The sequence below is a fragment of the Saccopteryx leptura genome, chromosome 2, assembly GCF_036850995.1.
Source record: "Saccopteryx leptura isolate mSacLep1 chromosome 2, mSacLep1_pri_phased_curated, whole genome shotgun sequence".
Taxonomy (NCBI): domain Eukaryota; kingdom Metazoa; phylum Chordata; class Mammalia; order Chiroptera; family Emballonuridae; genus Saccopteryx; species Saccopteryx leptura.
This window is the reverse complement of record NC_089504.1, coordinates 294,868,554-294,888,773: the sequence shown is the minus strand read 5'-3', so window position 1 is coordinate 294,888,773 and position 20,220 is coordinate 294,868,554. Positions and strand designations below refer to the sequence as shown.

Below are 20,220 nucleotides of genomic sequence, written 5' to 3'. Positions count from 1 at the left end.
CCAGGCCGCTGAGCCAACCAGCCAGGGCCGCCATTGATTCTTTCTCTGCTCCACTCAGTTCTTAGGTTCCTCTTAGTTGACATGTGTTGTATAGATGAGGTCAAGCCAGTCTCACTTCTGCCTGCTAAATACTTGGAATTCCCTATAAATAACCAATAATTTAGGCAGAATTAAATTTGGTTCTATTTTATATTTTATGTTGTCTCTATTCACAGTGGTCTAAAGAAGAGATGGTAATCTTGTTTTGAGAAAGGGAGGTATTCGTGTGAGTTCCTTTCCATGACTAACTCTGTGACTGCCTCCCAACTTCTTGTCTTCTTTCATTTTGATCTTTTGCTTTTGAGCTTTCCTTCCTTTTGCTTCCAGTGAAGGATCATCTCTTTCCAACGCCTGATTTGTATTTATTTCCTCCTCCCACTGCTTTTTTGTGACATTTTTAATTTGTGTATACATTACTGAGCCAATATACGTAATGTTTAGGAAGGGAGGCTGTGTATTCTGACTTCATCCCTTACATGAGGAGTAACAATAGGCATGTCACCTAATCTCTGAGTCTCAATGGCTTCATCTCTATGCTGTCAGGGAGACACTAGTGATATCGATCTCTGAAGGTTCTAACAAGGATTAAATGAAATAATGTAGGGAAGTTGCTTAGCACAGTGCCTGGTACCTGAGGCATATAATTACGATTATTGTTGCTTTTGCTGTGGTTGATAATAACACTACCTTAGATGGAATACTTCTAGGCCCTAGGATCACATTTATGACTTCTCTTGTATTCCTGATGTAACATGGCATATAAGTACTCCAATGAAGCCTTTTAGAGTTGGTGGGTGAAAAGTATTATAAATTCTAATTCAACAGACTTTCCTTAGAAATATATACAATTACTACATTCTGTAAAAGATTCTGATTTGTGAATATGAAAATGATATTTATACTGTATATTCTGTAAATGTACACATATTCAGAAGAATTAATGTAAAATTGTAAGATAATCTAAATATCTAAGCTAAAGAAATTACCCCTTGGTTTTTTAATGCAATGTTATTTTACAACTTTAAAGTTCACAGCAATATAATTAGTAATATATGTAATCTTTATTACCGATCTTAATCTTTTTTATATGACTGAAAAATTATTTTATGGTAGCACAATTAAAATAATGCTAAAAATGTCAGCATAACAGAATTAAACTAAAGCAACCATTACAATATTGTATCCCAAACCAGCTAATTTAAATGCAAAACACTTCATAAATGTTATTTATCTGGGCATGCTAAGGGCTTTAAGGAGTAGTTTGTGTAACTGAAATAAAAAAAAAAGCACTGTGCAGCAATCTTTACTATTGTTTAACATGAGGGAAATATTAAGTAGGTTATATATAGGCCACTTGAGGAAAATGTATCCACATCACAGCATAGTTAATATAAAAGGGACTGGCAGGTGGTAATACGTTCAGAGGCTTTTAAAGAGAAAACTTGGAATTCTTAAAATTGTCTTCATACAAATAATGGTATGTTCTTAACTATGAGAGCTAGACTGAAGATGCCCAGAATTTTAAGTCTATGTTTTGAAAAGTAGCTTCAAAATATTGGACAGTTGCTTAGCTGGTCAGATATTTTTCTGAATACTTTTTTTCTCTATCAAAGTGATATTATAAGGTGAGAATATGGAAGAGTTTAGAAACAAAATAATTAAAAAATTAAAACCACCTAGATTTTTCCCACCCATAAAGTATCACATTTAATATTTAGTGTGTATATTTCTAGTTTATGCTACTTTTAGATAATTTTTTAAATTTTAATTAAACGGTTGTTATGATTATAGCACATAGAATAAAATTTTAATATTAAATACTCTTAAAAAACTAATAATAATGTATCAGCTCTGCTTTCCTTGTATTATTTCAGCCTTTCTTTTGTAGACCCTCAAAAAATATTGCTACATACCTATTTATTACAAATTTTATTCCAGTTGCGTGTAATTTTCAGGGCTATTCTTGAGAACAAGGTTAACATTTGAAATATTTTAGTAAACTTAGATCATAAATTTGAAAAAAGCTTCATTGTACAGTGTGTTTTTTCAGTAATTCAATTGCTAAAAACGGAACTTTGAAATACCAGACGATGCTACACATTGCAATTGTTCGGTTTCTGTTTTGTAGGTCCCCACTCACCTGGAAAATCCTGCGAGGACTCAGCTACAGAAAATCCAAAGACAGCAAGTAAAACCCTTCATGACTCTTGACCACCAGATCATCACCCAGACTTTTAAACGGTCCCACGCTCCAACGCAAAGCTGTGGACCTGTGCCGCAGCATGAACACCCTTCTCCCGAGAGTGACGCTGGCCTCACCAGGAACCCACTCACCAAGCCGCTGACTCTGGGGGAAGACGATGACGATGTGGAGTGGCATGTAGGTTTAACAGCTGCTTATGAAAATGTATAATGAGTTTTTGAAAAAAAGCATTCAAGAAATTGAAGTTGAAATTCCAAATACAAATTTACTTAACAAAAGAAGTGCCTTAATTTATTAATTTGTAATAATTGGTTATACACATTAATTTTGTATAATAAATACAACAGTTCATTTTAATTTTCATATTAGTTATGTATCAATGTAAGTCTAAATAATCTCCGATAGTAATATATATTAAAAAGATTTAGCTTTTTTGGGAAGCATCATGGAAAGATCTTTGCTAGAAAGAGTAAACAATTAGAATAATTTCTTTTATAAAACCGATTTCCCTCAGCTGAGAGACAGGCACAGTTCTTCAAAAGTACAGTATTTAACAATCACTGAGTGACTTATGGGTCCATTGTCCATACTGAAACCTAGACTCATCACTTTAATGACAAAAATCACAGTTTGCTCTGGAGTTATTTGGGTTTTATTAATAGAAATAAAATACTAACTTATGGGACCTACCTATAGACCCTATACGATGACCATTTTCATCAATAAGCATTATTTTCCCTTTTAGTTTCAGTTGTACCACATAGTGGTTAGATAATTCTATACTTTATTTACTTATTTTTATTTTTTTTCTTTAGTGAGAGGCAGGGAGGCAGACAGACAGACTATCACATGTGCCCCAACTGGGATCCACCCGGCAAGCTTCCTACAGGGGGACGCTCTGCCCATCTGGTGCCACTGCTCCATTGCTTGACAATGGAGCCACCTTAGCACCTCAAGCGAGGCTATGGAGCCATCCTCAGTGCCTGGGGCCAACTTACTTGAACCTTTCAAGTCATGGCTGTGGGGGAGGAAGAGAGAAGGGAGACAGGGGTGGAGAAGCAGGTGGTAGCTTCTCCTGAGTGCCCTGGCTGGGAATAGAGCCCTGGATATCCATGGTTCTACCACTAAGCCAACCAGCAAGGGCCTATTCTATACTTTAAAAAGTGGTCTCCCTGCCTGACCAGGTGGTGGTGCAGTGGATAGAGCATTGGACTGGGATGTGGAGGACCCAGGTTTGAGACCCCGAGATTGCCAGCTTGAGCGTGGGCTCATCTGGTTTGAGCAAAGCTCACCAGATTGGACCCAAGGTAGCTGGCTCGAGCAAGGGGTTACTTGGTTGGCTGAAGGCCCACGGTCAAGGCACATATGAGAAAGCAAGCAATGAACAACTAAGGTGTCACAATAAAAAACTCACAATTGATGCATCTTATCTCTCTCTGTTCCTGTCTCTCTCTCTCTCTCTCTCTGTCTCTGTAAAGTAAAAAAAAAAAAAAAAAAAAAAAAAAAGAAGTGGTCTCCCTGATATTTCCAGTACCTACCTGGTACCATACATAGTTATTATTACTATATTCCCTGTGCTCTACCTTACATCCTTGTGACTATTTTATAACTATCAATTTGTGCTTCCCAGTTCCTTTACCTTTTTTACCCATTCTCTCATACCACCTCCACTCTGGCAACTATCAGTCTATATTCTGTATCTATGAGTCTGTTTCTGTTTTGTTCATTAATTTTGTTTTTTAGATTTTGCATGTAAGTGAAATAATATGATATTTGCATGTTTCTGACTGACTTATTTCAGTTAGCATGTTTTAGATCCATTCATTTTATCACAAATGATAAGATTTTATTGTCTTTCATTGTCTCTTTTTATAACCTTTGTTTTAAAGTCTATTTTGTCAGATATAAGTATTGCTAGCTCAACTTTTTTTAAAATTTTCATTAGCATGAAATTTCTTTTATGTGTGTATGTGTGTGTGTGTGTGTGTGTGTGTGTGAGACAGAGACAGAGGAGAGACAGAGAGATGGACAGACAGGAAGGGAGAGAGATGAAAAGCATCAAGTCTTCCTTGTGGCACCTTAGTTGTTGATTAATTGCTTCTCATTTGTGCCTTGACTGGAGGGCTACAGCAGAGCGAGTGAACCCCTTGTTCAAATCAGCAACCATGGGCTTCAAGCCAGCAATCTTGGGGTTCACACCAGCGACCATGGGGTCATGTCTATGATCCCACACTCAAGCCAGTGACCCCATGTTCAAGCTGGTGAGCCTGTGCTCAAGCCAGCAATCTTGGGGTTTGACCTTGGATCCTCTGCATCCCAGTCTGACTCTCTATGAGGGTTCCCCAAACTTTTTACACAGGGGGCCAGTTCACTGTCCCTCAGACCGTTGGAGGGCCGCCACATACAGTGCTCCTCTCACTGACCACCAATGAAAGAGGTGCCCCTTCCGAAAGTGCGGTGGGGGGTGTGGATAAATGGCCTCAGGGGGCTGCATGCGCCCGTGGGCCGTAGTTTGGGGATGCCTGCATCCACTGCGCCACTACCTGGTCAGGCTGAAATACCTTTTTCTATCCTACTTTCTATCTCTGTGTGTCTTTTGTTCTGAAGTGGGTCTGTTGTAGACAGCATATATACAGATTTTGCTTTCTTATCCATTCAGCTACCATATGTTTTTGATTGGAGCTTTTACTCCAATTACATTTATAGTGATCACTGATAAATACACATTGGTTGATATTTTATTCTTTTAAATTACCTTTTTCTTCCCTTTTTTCTTCTTAAAGGCAACCTTTTAAAATTTTTTGTGTTACTGTTTTGGTAGTGATGAATTTCTTTAGTGTTTCCTATTCTGTAAAGCTCATTATTTCTCTTTTAATTTTAAAGAATTTTGTTTATTATTTTTTGAGAGCAGATAGAGAGAGAAGGGGAAAGCCTTAACTCATGCTAATTTCTTCTTGTATGTGCCTTGGCCTGGCAAGTCCGAGGGTTTGAACCAGTGACTTCCACATTCGCTGTTTGTGCTTTATCCACTGTGCCACCACAGTTCAGACTCTCCTTTGATTTTAAATGATAGCCTTGCTGGGTAGACTAATCTTGATTATAGGTCCTTTGTTTCATCACTTTGCATATTTTGTGCCAAAGTCTTCTGGCCTGAAATGCTTCTGAGAGAAATCAGCTGACAGTTTTATGGGAGCTCTTTTGTAGGCACCTAATTGTTCTTTTGCAGCTTTTAAGATTTTCTCTGACATTTTAATTTGCCATTTTAATTATGATGTGATTTTGTGTGGGCCTTTTAGGGTTCATCTTGTTTGGGACTTTCTCTGTTTCCTGGACTTGTGTATCTTTTTTCTTCACCATGTTAAGGAAGTTTTTTGTTTGTGTGTGTGTGTATGTGTGTGTGTGTGTGTGTGTGTGTGTGTGTGTGTGTGTATATATATATATATATATTAGTGAAAGAGAGAGACAGACAGTGACAGATAGACAGGAAAGGAGAGACAGGAGAAGCATCAACTTGTAATTGCAATACTTTAGTTGTTCACTGATTGCTTTCTCATATGTGCCTTGACCGGGCATCTCCAGCTGAGCGACTGACCTCTTGCTCAAGCCAGCAAACTTGGGTTCAAGTCAGCAACCTTGGGCTTCAAGCCTACAACCTTTGGGCTCAAGCCAGCGACCATATTCAAGCCGGGCGACCGCCTGGTCAGCAAAGAAGTTTTCAGTTAGTACTTATTTAAATAAGTTCACAATCCTTTGCTCTCTTTTTATGTATTGATACCCCTATGAAACTTATACTTTGTTGTCCTAGAGATCCCATAGACTATCATCATTTTTAAAATTCTTTTTTGCTGCTCTGATTGGGTGTTTTCTGCTGCCTTGACTTCCAAGTATCCTTCACTCCTGTGCTTCATCTCATCTGTTGTAGCTTTCTTAAAGTCTATTCTTTATTTCAGATATTGTATTATTTATTTCTGACTTTTTTATGGTTTCTGTGTCCTTTCTTATGTTTACTATCTCTTTAAGTTTTCACTTAGTTTATTTATTCTTTTCCTAAGTACCTTGAGCATCCTTATAACTTTATATTCATTGTTTTGAACTTTCTATCTGGTAGATTGCTTGCCTCTATTTCATTTACTGGGGATTTCTCCTTTTGTTTCATTTGGGGGCATGTTTATGTTCCCTCATGTTGGCTGTGTCTCTGTATTTATTTCTGTACATTTGGTAGATCTACTATGTTTCCCAGTCCTGGTACGGTAGCCTGGTGTGGTAGTTATCCTGTAGGGCTCATTAGCACAATCTCCCTGATCACCTTCGCTGGATGCTTCAGGAATGCCTTTTGTGTGGGTTAAGTGAGCCCTTTTTGGGTAGTTGTCTTGATTATTGTTGGCCTGTTGACCTCTGGCTGGTTGACTGTGGAAATTGACCTGAACCATAGTATATGAGTTGTTATGCGGTGGCTGACACCACAAAGTGAAATTAGCCTCAGCAGGGTCAGAGTGCTTGCCGAGATTTTAGCTTGTGGAACTGACTGGGTCATGCTCTGATGTGGTTTGACGTCTGCCTCAGGTGGGTGTGTTGGTTCTGGGGCCTCTTGGGAAGGACTCTGGTGGAGGTCAATATCAAATGCTACCTGTAAATGGTCCCAGGTTACCTGTTAGGAGCTCCAGAGTGATCCATAGTTTTGAGCTACTTCTGCTAGGACTGGGCACCCATGGGAGGGTCCAGGATTCATACCATGGCCAACTTCCACCAGCATTGAGTCTTAGGCCAGGTTAAAAAAAGCCCAAGGAACCCCACCACCCACCTCTGGTAGCCAGCTACCTGTTAGGCTCAGTACTGAAAGAGGCTGTGGCAGTATGCGAGCTGTCTGATGTAGGTTCTTAGTGTGTCACTTGGTAGGGGTTAGTGGTGTTCATCAGGTTGAGACGGATGCAAACTTAGTGCTAGTGCTGGGTCTGAGGCCATTTAGCAATGGTAAGCCTCTACCCACAGGAATCCTGTGGGCCTTTGTGGTAGAGCTAGGTCTCAGGGAGTTATCAGGATGAGCAGAAGTAGATTGGTGGAGGTCCCGGGCACAGAAGAAAATATTGGGCCCCTTAAAAAAAAAAGACAGGGAAAATAAAAATACATGTCAACCACATTTTTAAATAAATAAAAAATATTATGTACCATTAATGTTAAAATTGCACATATGAACCCATACTTGGTGTCATTAGAAAAAAGTGTAAAGTTGGGGTTTTGTGGGACCCTTCAGAAGTCGGGGCCCAGGGCGGGCACCCAGAGCACTCGCTGTTAAATCCTCCACTCAGGATGAGGCTAACAGATTCCATCTAAAATAGAACAATATTTGGCCATGTGGAGGACGGTTCTGCATAAGAAGGGTGGCACCTGTTAGGCAGGCAAAGGAAAAAAGGCTCTCAATCTGGACCCACACAACTCAGTCTGACAGCCCTCGCACTTACCCACACCTGCTCAAGAGCCCTCCGTGGACATCTTTATTTTGGGCCCACTCTGCTTGCAGCCTGCACACTCCTCTGGAATGTGCATGCTTGGCGGACTACAGCCACAAGGAATCAGAAGGGTGGGGCTAGTGCATTTCCCCAGGCTGATGCCATATGAAGAGGTGTGCTCCACCCAGTAATGGTGACATCCCTGGGTGCTGCTGTAGGAGAGGTACTCAACACAGAGACCTTAGTGGCTGTTGTATCATCCCTCTCCACAAAAGCCACAATACCCAATCCCTCCCTGTATGACTCTAGTTTACTTTGATCTGCTAATCCTCCACAGTGCCTGGAGTGGGTGATCATGAATGAGATTTTGTGTGATGGCCCTTTAGAAGGGCACCTGAGTTTCTAGCAGACTGTTGTCTGTAGTGGACAGACTACTTACTCATTTTCAGCCTCAGCGAGATGGCTCAGTTGGTTAGAGCGTTAATCCTGATATGCCAAGGGTATGCGTTCAATTCCCATTCAGGACACATACATACAAGAATCAACCAATGAATGCATAAAAAAGTGAAACAATAAATCAGTCTCTTTCTTTCTCTTTCTATTCCTTCTTCTATTTCTAAAATCAATTAATTGATCAGTAAAGAAAATAAAAATAATTGAACTATTAATTCTTACTGGTTTTCATAGCCCGGTGTTGTGTGGGCTTCTCTTCCCAGCTCTGCTTCTTCTGGCCAAGGAGCCTGTGTGAAATTGAGATTCTCAAGGCTCAGGGGGAACTTAGCAACTGAGCTATTCCTCCGGATTTTTAACTGATGCATGTTGGTACGTTTAGTTAAATATATTTATCAACAGTTATATTATCCTAGATACATATTAAGATAAAACAAGCAGACGTTGTTTAAATAGTAGTAAATATGTGCTCCAGAAATGTTCATTAAAATAAGACTAATAATCTCTTGCACTTAACATTTTGTGGAATTATATGGATTTTTTACTATTAATTATATATTTATTGATTTCTATTTTCAAAACATGTTCCTACAGTTTACTAAGTAAGAGGAATTAAGAGGCACTGAGGATATAAAATGAATGAGAGTATCTAAGTTCAGAGAGTTTATATTTATTGTGACTTACTTGTAAGTGAGCCCTAAAAAAAATGTCAAAGAGTCAATGGAAATGAGAAAGAACTAGAACGTGGGAATATACTTTTTTTTTAAACATCTCAATGTAGAAAAACTACATTAATAACTGAGCTTTCTATTCATGCCTTTTCCTTTTTTTGTTTCACTTGATTTGTTGAATGGATCCATGATCTCCTAGATTTCATCTCCCAATCTAACATTCCTAATGGATATTACTGATTTCAGGTTGCTGCTTTTTAGCTATTAAGTCTGTAGCCTCTGGGTACAAAAGAGTAATATTCAGTGTCCCATTATTTGAATTCCAAATGATAGAGAAAGATTTTTTTGTGTGTGTGTAAATTTTCTGTTAGTCTAAGAAAAAGAAAAGAATAACGTCCTGATAGATTATTTAATGAAATATAAAAAGACCATAAAACAGGGCTCACTGAAATCTAAAACTGAATATAAATCTCTACATGTATATTTACTTAAACTTTTCAAAAGTGTGTATATAAAAGAATCCCCTCCCTGAATGTTGAACTAATTTCTCTATTCACTCTGTGAAGATCATAAAAATATATCTAAGATGAAAATCATCTGTACAGTAAATATTAAAACTAACCCAATACAATTTATTTTACAACCACCTTCTTCCAAAGTTCATTTTCTTGTGTGGAAGAGTAATTTCTAAAGGAAAATGACAAATCCCATAGGATATAATATGCCATCCTATTCGAGGCAAAACCCAGAAAATGATCTTACTATATAGCTTATGAAACATGTGTTCTAAAAAATAAGAAAGGATAACTAACATATATCTGTCTTCTTAGTTTTTCTTAGTAAATGTTTTTATTTTTTAGATACACTGCTTATCTTTAAACATTATAAAGGAAATTAATGTGATTTTTGCGGCCTTTTAGGTAGCATCAGTCAAAGGAATTGCATGGCATGGAAGGTTGAAAGCCCCTAGAGTCATCTAGGGCAATGAGTGCATTAGCTACAGACAATTTTTTTTTCTTTTTTTAAATCATTACACTACAAAATATGCATATAGAAGTCTCTTTCCTCCTTGATGCCCATTTAATCATAATATAAATTGATCTGTTATAGTTTTAATCAGTGTGTGGTCTCTTTGAATTTCATTTGTCATATACACATTTTCACATACTGCCATCATTCACATTCTTGTTATCTTTATTAGCTAAGAGGTATTCTATGTTTTGCAATTTTTCAGAATTCTTTCGTGCTAGGAGTCTGTGTAACAAAGCAGAAATTATACACTCTTGCAGGCATTCCCAAACTATGGCCTGTGGGCCACATGCGGCCCCCCGAGGCCATTTATCCAGTCCCCTGCCACACTTCCAGAAAAGGCACCTCTTTCATTGGTGGTCAGTGAGAGGAGCACTATATGTGGTGGCCCTCCAATGGTCTGAGGGACAGTGAACTGACCCCCTGTGTAAAAAGTTTGGGGACCCCTGCTCTTTAGCATCATACAGCATGAGGTTATAACTACCACTTACTAGCTGCATGGTCTCAATTTTTAACCGTTCGCATCAACATTTCTATACTTTGAAAACTTGTTTGATGCTTACATTTTTCAAGTTTTTTACACAAGGGCTGTGCGGCTGCTCAGGAGATGGTAAATGTTGTTGTCTTTTGGTGTTTCTTTGTCTTAAGCTTGTCCTCCTGTGACATTAGGAAGCACATCATTAATTCAAAGAAAACACCAGAAATCATAGCTACCACAAAATAAGTCGGTGAGAGGATCCTTAGATTTAAGATTTAGGGTTTAGAACTGGGAGTAGCTTGGTGATTAAATGTCTCTGGGACAACTAAATACAAAAATCTAAAGAAGCATTTTATCACATGGGTATTTGCAGGATAAAATTCAAATTTGTACTCATGATACACAGAAACAGAAACCTTCCATACTTAACCCTTACCTCCTGACCTAGACATATGATGCTGCTCTGTGTTTTAGCCCCATCAGTTTCAGCCAGAGGATTCTCACAGTGGCCAAATTTTATCTTTTTGCATCTTTTCTTTACCCATTAGTCATTCATTCTTTACCTTTTGTCTCTATAATTCCAACCCACTCTTGAAAATTTATTTCAGATTTTTTTATTCTTTGAGTTATCATAGCAACACCTATATCATCATATGGATAAAATTCATAGCATTTCCACAGCACATGCTCCATTTCAATTACTCCTTGTCTTGTTTTTCTCATCTTCGGTACCTTCTAGGACCTCCAAGTTGAGAGAAAGAGAAAAAAGTAAACAAATAATTTTAACATTATGTAGAAAGGGCAACAGTATGTGTAGATAACAGAACTGCTGTTCTTATCAGAAGTATATTAACAGTAAGACTTAGAAGAAAATGGCCACTTGGTATTGAGCGAGGTGAGATAGCATAAACCAGGTCTAGAGATGGGATAGAGCATGAGATGAGCAGGAGGTCAGAAGCAGATTGTGGTAAGAGACCAGAAGTAGGAAAGAGACAAATCACAGAAAGGCTGGTACTCTATGTTAAACAATATCAAATCCTTTAAGGGATTAAATGTGGGGGCTGTAGTGACATAATGAGATTTGACTTTAATATCACTTTCTCAGCTATGCAGGGGAAGAAGCCTGAAGTTGAGAGGTTATTTGACTAGTGCAGTGAGAGATGATAAGGTCCTCCATTTGAAAATGTTAGGGCTGAGTGTCTGTGAGACCACCATGTGGAGATGCTGGTGACAGCTAGGTAGACAGTTTTGCCTGGAAGAGAAATAATCTAGACTGGGAGAGAGATTTGAGAGTTGTCAGCATGTAGGTGGTACTTGAAAACCTAAATGAGAAGGTTTCTGGAGAGCATGAAAACAGTGAGGAGAGTAGTGATCCAAAGATGGGAAGGACTGAGAATGTTACCGACCTTTAAAACTGCTCAGAGGAGAGAGGCCATAACGACAAAGTAGCAGATAACCAGGTGTCACTGAAGCCAAAAAGTTAGTCAGATGTAGCAGCTGAGACTAGTAAAATCTTGGTCAGGGCACACAGAAGTTACCATCTGATTTTCCACCCTTCCCTCTCCTACCTCTCTCTCTCTTCCCTTCTTGCAGCTATGGCTCGATTGGTTCAAGTGCATTGGCCCGGGACACTGAGGATGGCTCCATGAAGCTTCTCCCTCAGGTGCTAAAAAATAGCTGTTATGAGCATGGTCCCAGACGGGCAGAGCAACGGTCCCAGACAGAAGTAGCCAGGTAGATTCCAGGGCTCAAGTAGGGGTCTGTCTTTCTGTCATCCATTCTCTCACTTGGAAAAGCAGAAAAAAATAAAAAGAATTTAGAAGTAAAGAAGTAAAAAACAAACAAACAAACAAAAAAAACAACAAAAGGAATTTCAGTTGAATGGTGGTGGGAAGAAAACTTTCCATTCTGAATTCAGAGTTAACAGAATGGGGACAGATTGAACTCCAGGGATATTTGGAGTGGTTGAGCAAAAAGATAATAGGACAAAGGCACAGCAAATCATAAAAAAATATTTCTTTTCAGTTATCTGCCAGAGGGTCTAAAAGGCAGATTGCATTTGATGAGTGAGAAAATGGAATTTAAGATTTTGGAAATGGAGTAATTTAGAGGATGACAAGACCCAGGGCATGGCCTAGAGGATAGGTGCAGAGCAAGCCAAATTCAGATTTACAGTCTTGAGAGTAGTGAGCTAAAATGTTCATCTAAAACCATCGCTTTATGTTTGCATAGAATTCTGACAGTTGTAACTGTAGGTATTTTTAGTTACCTATGCATTTATGATCACTTGCTGTTATTTTTACTTTAAACTTTTACCTTGAATTTCATATGGTTTAATACTAAAACTGCTACTGTAGCTTTCCTTGTGGTCATATTTGTGGGGCAACTTTTCACTTTGTTTTCTGCTTTATTGTTTCATTTGAAATATGTCATATATATGTATGATATATATTATATATGTACTATGCAATACTTTTTAAAAATCAAATAAGAGATATATTCTTAATCAGTATGTTACTTATTTGCATTCTTGTAATTAGTTTACTATTAGGATTTAACATTTATATTTTTCATGGGTTTTTTTAAAGTTACTGTACTTTCTGTTTCCTTATTTGCCATTTTTCTTTTTTGATCCAGCATAGGGAAGGGGGCTGGGGACTAAGTGGAGGTGGGCACAGGGGAGTAAGTAAGGATGGAAAGAGACTTTGCTTGGGACGATAGGTGCACAGTGCAGTGTATAGATGATGTTTTATTGGGATGCACACTTGAAACCTGTATGATTTTGTGAACCACTACCACCACAATAAATTCAATTAAAGTATAAACATAGTCTCCCCTGAAGGAAATATAAGGAAAAGAAATATCATGAAATTAAAATGTGAGTTTAGTAACAATCAATAATACACTGTAAAACTTTTGGAGACTAGACTAACCAAAAGAAACAAGCATGCATACTGATTATCCTAGGTCCTTTAAGCATCTCTTAATGCATATGGAATAACATCTAAATTCCAGAGGATGGTAGAGCTACACTCTTGTATACAGTACCCACTAACCATGTGCAGCTCTTTAAATTAATTCAAATTCAATGCAATCTTTAAAAATTGAATAAAATTAAAAATTAAGTCCCTCCATTACACAGTGCACATTTCAAGGCTCAGTAGCCATATGTGGTTAGTTGCTTCTGTATTAACATCACAAATAAAAGAAAATTCCATTATTGCAGAAAGTTTTGTAAGACAGCATTGGCCTTGAGAATTCTACAATGCAAGGTCCTTTTTTTTCTTAAGTGAGAAACAGGGAACAGACATACAGACTCCCACATATGCCCTGACCAAGATCCACCCGGCAAGCCCCCTATGGGGTGATGCTCTGCCCATTTGGGACTGTTGCTCCGTTGTTTGACAACCAAGCTATTTTGGCACCTAAAGTGAAGCCATGGAGCTATTCTCAGAGGCCAGGCTAACTTGCTCCAACAGAGCCATGGCTATGGGAGAAGAAGAGAGAGATAGAGAGAAAAAGAAGCAAGAGGGGAGGGGTGGAAAAGTAGATAGTCACTTCTCCTGAGTGCCCTGACCAGGAATCAAACCTGAAATATCCACACTGTTGACTGAGGCTCTACCACTGAGCAAACTAGCCAGGGCCTGCAATTCAAGTTTCTTGCCTACTTTTCAACTTTGTCTGAAATCTCTATTGCCCTAGCTCACTCTATTTCACTCCCATTAGCCCTCTCACGCTTTCTCAAATACTCTGAGCTTATTCCTACCTTAGGGTTCTAGTAATTTTTTATTTCTTTCCAAAGACTACCCTTCCCCATGTTATTCAAGCCTCTATTTAAATATTAGTAATTCCTTCTCTGACTATTTTCTAAAACAACATTTCTAATCAAGCTCTCTCAATTCTGCTTTAATTTCTTCAGACCACTTTTTGATAGTGAGCTGTTAATGCCTGTTTTCTCAATAGAGTTTGAGCTCCATGAAAGCAGGGATTTTGTGCTGTTTGTTTCTATAGCTCAACTATCTACAACAAGGTCTTTAAATAAATTCTGCTCCATATGCAATTGTTAAATGAATATGTAAATAGTGTTTGGATTTTTTTTTTTTTGGCATTTGATCTTTGGTGGTGTCTTAGTACAGGTCTCTGAACTTTTGATCCTCTAAAGTTCTCAGAAATTTTGCTTAGAAGGTAACATTAACAGAATCATAAAAATTTTTTATATATCTCTCAGAGCTACTCCTGGTTGTTTACACGTCATGGCAGTCTCAGAGTATGGCAGTTATAGAAATGCAACGTTTCCTCACTCTCTTTGTGTTTACCTCACATTTTAAAATTTCACTAAAGAGAACATAATGAGAGAGAACTAGTAAAGCTAAAGAGAAATGGAGGGGAGCTGGATAGCATGTTGTTGTTGGTGTTGTTGTATTTTTCTGAAGCTGGAAACAGGGAGAGACCGTCAGACAGACTCCCGCACGCACCCGACCGAGATCCGCCCGACCGAGATCCACCCGGCACACCCACCAGGGGCAAAGCTCTGCCCACCAGGGGGCGGTGTTCTGCCCCTCCGGGGCGTCGCTCCGCTGCAACCAGAGCCACTCCAGCGCCTGGGGCAGAGAGGCCAAGGAGCCATCCCCAGCGCCCGGGCCATCTTTGCTCCAATGGAGCCTCGGCTGCGGGAGGGGAAGAGAGAGACAGAGAGGAAGGAGGGGGGGGTGGAGAAGCAAATGGGCACCTCTCCTATGTGCCCTGGCCGGGAATCAAACCTGGGTCCCCCGCACACCAGGCCGACGCTCTACCGCTGAGCCAACCGGCCAGGGCCGGCATGTTGTTTTAAAAATAAACCTTTTGTAAAACTCCAGCTAATGTACAGAAGGAGAGGAAGGCTGTTTTAGAAAGGAGTTGAGAAAAAGAGTAGAAAGCTTATTTAAATTAAGATTATAGAGCCAGATTTCCAGGCTTTCAGTTCCGCCTATGTCAGTCACAAGCTACATATTCTGGAACAAATTACTAAACTTTCTTTCCTCTCAGTTTCTCATCTTTACAGTGGAGATAATGATAGTACCTACGTCACAGGATTGTTGTGAAGATTAAACAGGTCGATGTATGCAAAGCACATAGGCCAGTACCCAGCACACCTCCTGAACTATATAAATGTTTGTTATTGTGACTGTTTAAGGTGTCTATAACTGTTTTGTAATTGTTGTTATTGTATTATTCTTATTGGTCATTATAGAAAGTTTAATATGTTTCTATGTAATTTGTATTCAAATTTGACCACTGATTTTGGATATCCACTTATAAGATGCAATCAAAACACTTTTTTTTTTTAAAAAAAAGAACTTTGTAGGATGTCACCTCTCCACGTATTAAGGGTATAGGAGGCTGTGGCTTGAGCTACTCCGTGATAAACATTGTATTTATGTGGATACTGATTTCTGAGGGACTAGCCAAGGGTGACTTGCCCAGCCATATCCTGCCAGTTGGTGGAAGCAAATGCAAGAAAAAGCAACACAGATCAAAGATTACTTCATTTCAGGTCCTGAAATATTCTGAGTTTTGATGTAAATTTAACTTTAGATAGTAAAAAAAAAATTAATTTTTACTAAAATTTTTCTCTCTAAATTCAGAAACAAAGCACAACTTTTATCATTATACACGTTACCCTGAATGTATTATATTTTGTTAGATGGAGGACGTTATTGAGGATATAATCAATACGGAATCAAGTTTTAATGAGGAAGAAACAGACTCTCCTCGGCTAATGCAAAGAACAGTAAGTGTTTCTATACCTAAGGTCAATGATATTGAAATCAATAAAAGTTCTGAGTATATAAAAAATTTTTAATTGCTTAGTTAATGGTGTTTTCTTTTGCACTTTTGAAACAGACATAGATAACAGATAAATATTAGAAAATATTTATTGGTATAGAAAAAAGTATTGTATAATATTAGTTAAGATAAATAATAGGGCTTGTACTATTCTATCTATCTCTATAAATATATCTAATCTTGTATAGTTTTTTCTGAGTAACTTAATCTTCAGATTTTTTTTGAAGCACAGCACATAGTCAGACACCTTTATAATCTCGTAACTGAATTTTGCTTAAGTTTCTATGATTAACAGCTATTAATTTCAGAGGCTCTACACCCTTCAGAATAAAGAAAAAGATTGTAACAACAACAAAAAAATTACTTCTGAGAGGAAGTTAAAGATAAACTGAAGACAAATACAATGTGTCTTCAAGGCATGTCCACAGGCAACTATGTTGACATCAGCACATATTCCTGGAATGCAGACAGTGAAGGGATGGTTCCTTATCTACTGTTTTATTGCTGTTCCCTTCTCATTGCTCTTTTCATTTATTACAAAAATTGTTATCTATAAAGAGTGTATAAGCTCTTTTCACATATTTTGAAAAGTTATAATTTGTTTGTTTATGGTTTTAGACTTTAAATAAAATGAGATAAATACAAAACGTTATGATTGAATTATTTTGAACATTTCATTTGAAGAAAGTGAATTCTGACTGTGTTACATAGTGTGCATCCTATTCATCAATAAATCAATAGATTGTGTTACATGACAATATGTGTCCTAAATTTAAGTCCTTGAAAAATTGGAAAAAGCTCCCCCTTTTTTATTAATCTCCAAATTAACTATCTAAAGAAGGAAGTACCTTTTTTTCTTTATTTCCCTGATATGCAAAGCCTCCAATTTAGAACAAGTCACTAATATTTGTTTCATCTAACAAAGATCAAATGAATTTTAAAACCTAGTTTGTTTTTGGTTTTATTTCACAGAATGAGGATGCTATTTTTTTTAACAAGTATTCAATTCTGGGTTTGAGGACATGATATTAATTTCCTGCAATCTTCTCTTCCTCGTATGTGGTATTACTCCATTGAAGCTATATATTGAAGCATTCTCTTTGTCAATTGCCTTGCTTTCCAGAGACTGCTTAGAATGGCTTAGTACCAATTGGTGGCAGTGATTGTTGGGGATTTGCTTTTGATAACAGAATGTATTTTTTTAAAGTTAGAAAATAGTGGTCTATCTGTATTTGTATAATTAAGCATCTACTGTTATCCAATCAGTGGCCACTGATAATTTTTAGATCTACATATCAAACCAAGCAGTTCAATTAACCAAATATTTATTTAATACTTATTATATAAAAACTTAATATTTGCACCACAGAAAATGAAAAGGTGCATGAAACACAATTGACCTGTCAAGAGGCCACATGACAGTGGGCAGTGCTGTGAGGCACAGCTGAGAGGCAGGGAGGAAAAGGTGTGGATCTTGGTGTTAAAACCGGTTCTAATCTAGTCATTGTGCAAGTGACCTGACTTCCCTTTGCTTCTTTCTTCTTATTACGAGAATAATTAAACTATTTAGCACCAAGACTGTTTTATATAAGCTCTTAGTTGACTACATGTGTGTATTTTAAATGCTAGTCAGATAGTAGCTCCTGAGTTCAAGTGAATATGAAACTATCCTAAATTGAGATATTTTGGGGGAAGTGCTTTATGAAAAGATGATGCTTTATGAAAGATGGTTAAGATTATAAGGGTAGACTGGATTATAAATAAAAATAGAGATGAGACTGAAGAATTTTTATAGTTCATGTGGAAAAACATGAAAACCAGCTAGGTTCAGAGGAATGTTGAAGCATATTAACCTGCGCACTGTTAGCCGCAGATGGCGGAACCTGGCTCTATGGGGCTTAAGCATGAAAACAATTTGTTGAGTTGTATCATTTAAATATTTCTAAAAGATGTATGTGGGCATCCCTCCATAACTCTGCCTTTGTTTTCTTCTGTGCTGGCTTTATTCTAAGCCACTGAGGCTATGACACTATCATAGCTTATTGCTAGCTACGCACACAGTTCTTCCTTGCAAAGCAGTTCCTCCCACCCTCAGACGTCCACTCTTTCACAAGAAAAGGGAGTTTGTGATTAATAATGTATGTCAATTCTGGTGACTCAATTTTCCTTGCCAGAGATTGCTGTAAGAATAGGCTTGTGCAACAATTCCGGCATTTTGAGCAGTTTTCTGAGGTTTTCTGGCAAGTTTTCTTCAGTTCTTAAATGAGACCCAAGGGAAAAAAAAAAGGTTTTTGACTTTTGATGATGTTGTAGGATAATGTGACTTAGCCATTTATTGCCCAGAAGGTAAATTGAGGACAAACATTAACAAATGGAGAAGAAAAGCAAAGAAAAGTGTGAATTAATGCTGCTTGTGTAACCCTGGAAAATTTTTTACCTATGGATTTTACACTATATATATATATTTATTTATTTTGTTAGCTAATTGTGCCAAAATTTTATGATTATGATAACCTAATGCATCCTACTGGATACATTCAATTAGGTATGCAACCAAAGAGAAGGACAACTTCTTTTACCAGTTCAGTTAAATTCCTTGGATAATTCTTAGTGGAGCAACTTTCGTCCCCTATCTGCACCTAGTCCAACTTCTCTGGCTCTTGGGCATCCCTAGAGTTGTGTACTGAGCAGCTTCACACAGCACATGGCCTAGACTGAGTGAGAACCAGGAAAACAGGAGTTGTTAGCAAAATAAATGTGAACAAATTCTAGTGAGGCTGGACAATAGCTGTCTATTATGGCAAGCTACAAAAGTAAGAATATTTACTAATAGTTATTATTATTCATTTTTCACCTAATTTTTGACAGGCAGTTTTCAAGGTATATTTTCTCTGGTTCTCATAGAAATATGCAAAGTCTCTGTGGGGACAATCTATTGAATGTGTTCCTAGAACACTTTATGGGTCCTTGCTGTGTGGCCTATCCCAAAAACCTGGAATGTCACTTAGCTAAGATGTATCCCAGAACACTGCACATGGGCTTAACTAAGAATCATATTATAACTTCTGTTGGTGGGAAATTTGGAAGCTGCTGACTTGTAGCTTGGATTACATGTGATGGTTCTTCATATTAATCTCAGCTGAATGAAATAGCCAAAGGTTTTCACAGACTGATATATCCCAGAAATGAATTTAGTAGATTAGTGACTAGATCAGTAAGTAAGCGGAGTTACCTCTCAATTTCCATGTGATCAGCAGAGTTAGCCACCTGTCAATCAGTTCTCGCTGCCACAACTGTGTAAACCAGATTGAAAAGAGTCAAAGAGCAAGAAACATTTAAGAAAATGAGTTGTGCTTTGGTCAATACTCTAACCTTTCAGTTTCTCCGTCACCTTAGTGTGAATGGTATTTTTCTCTTCCCTATTTTGTCATCTGATCACATGATGATATCCCAGATCTCATTAAAAGCTATTTCTCTATCCCATACCATTTTTATTTTACACTTTTTGGCCATTACATTTCATCTTTTCTAGTATTCGTACTTCACCAATTGTTCAAGCTGTGGAGACTCCATATCAATCAACTCTGTCATGGCTTTCAATAGCTATTACTTCCCACTGCCAACATATTGAAACTTTCTTCTTTAACCTGCCTAGAGACTTTGGTCAAGCACTATAACCAATTCGCATGCAAAATCTCTTATCATGCTTTCAGTTTCCTTCATTTTACTCTCTTAGAAAAACCCCAACCCTAGTGACACTGATTCCTCATCATATTCAACATCTTCACCTATGCAGCGAATGGATAAAATTCCTGCATTGCTCATTTTGAATGCTTCTCCCAAAGTCATTTTTCTCTGCTCTCTCTTCCTCACACTCCTCCACATTTATCAGTATGCCCTTCTAAACAGCATCCACAATTTTCTGAATTTCAGTCTTATAAGCTCCTCTATTAAAACATGATGCCTAACTTGAATTTCAGAAACAAATTTAAACTTAACTTCCTTGCTACTTCTTGCCTCTTATAGCTGTTCTTCACACAGCCATCAAAATTATGTTTACAAAGCAAAAATCAGATC

At 37.8% G+C, this 20,220-nt stretch overlaps 1 protein-coding gene across 2 annotated transcripts in view; it reads left to right on the top strand.

The window, feature by feature from the left end:
• TFEC (transcription factor EC) overlaps window positions 1–20,220 on the top strand; it is a 79,402-nt gene that overhangs the window by 27,652 nt on the left and 31,530 nt on the right. For both annotated transcript variants that reach the window (XM_066366143.1, XM_066366142.1), the window contains exons 2-3: window positions 2,168–2,419; window positions 16,001–16,087. In XM_066366143.1, coding sequence (XP_066222240.1) covers window positions 2,240–2,419; window positions 16,001–16,087 — 267 coding nt within the window. In that variant the 5' untranslated portion in view covers window positions 2,168–2,239. The remainder of the gene's footprint in view (window positions 1–2,167; window positions 2,420–16,000; window positions 16,088–20,220) is intronic.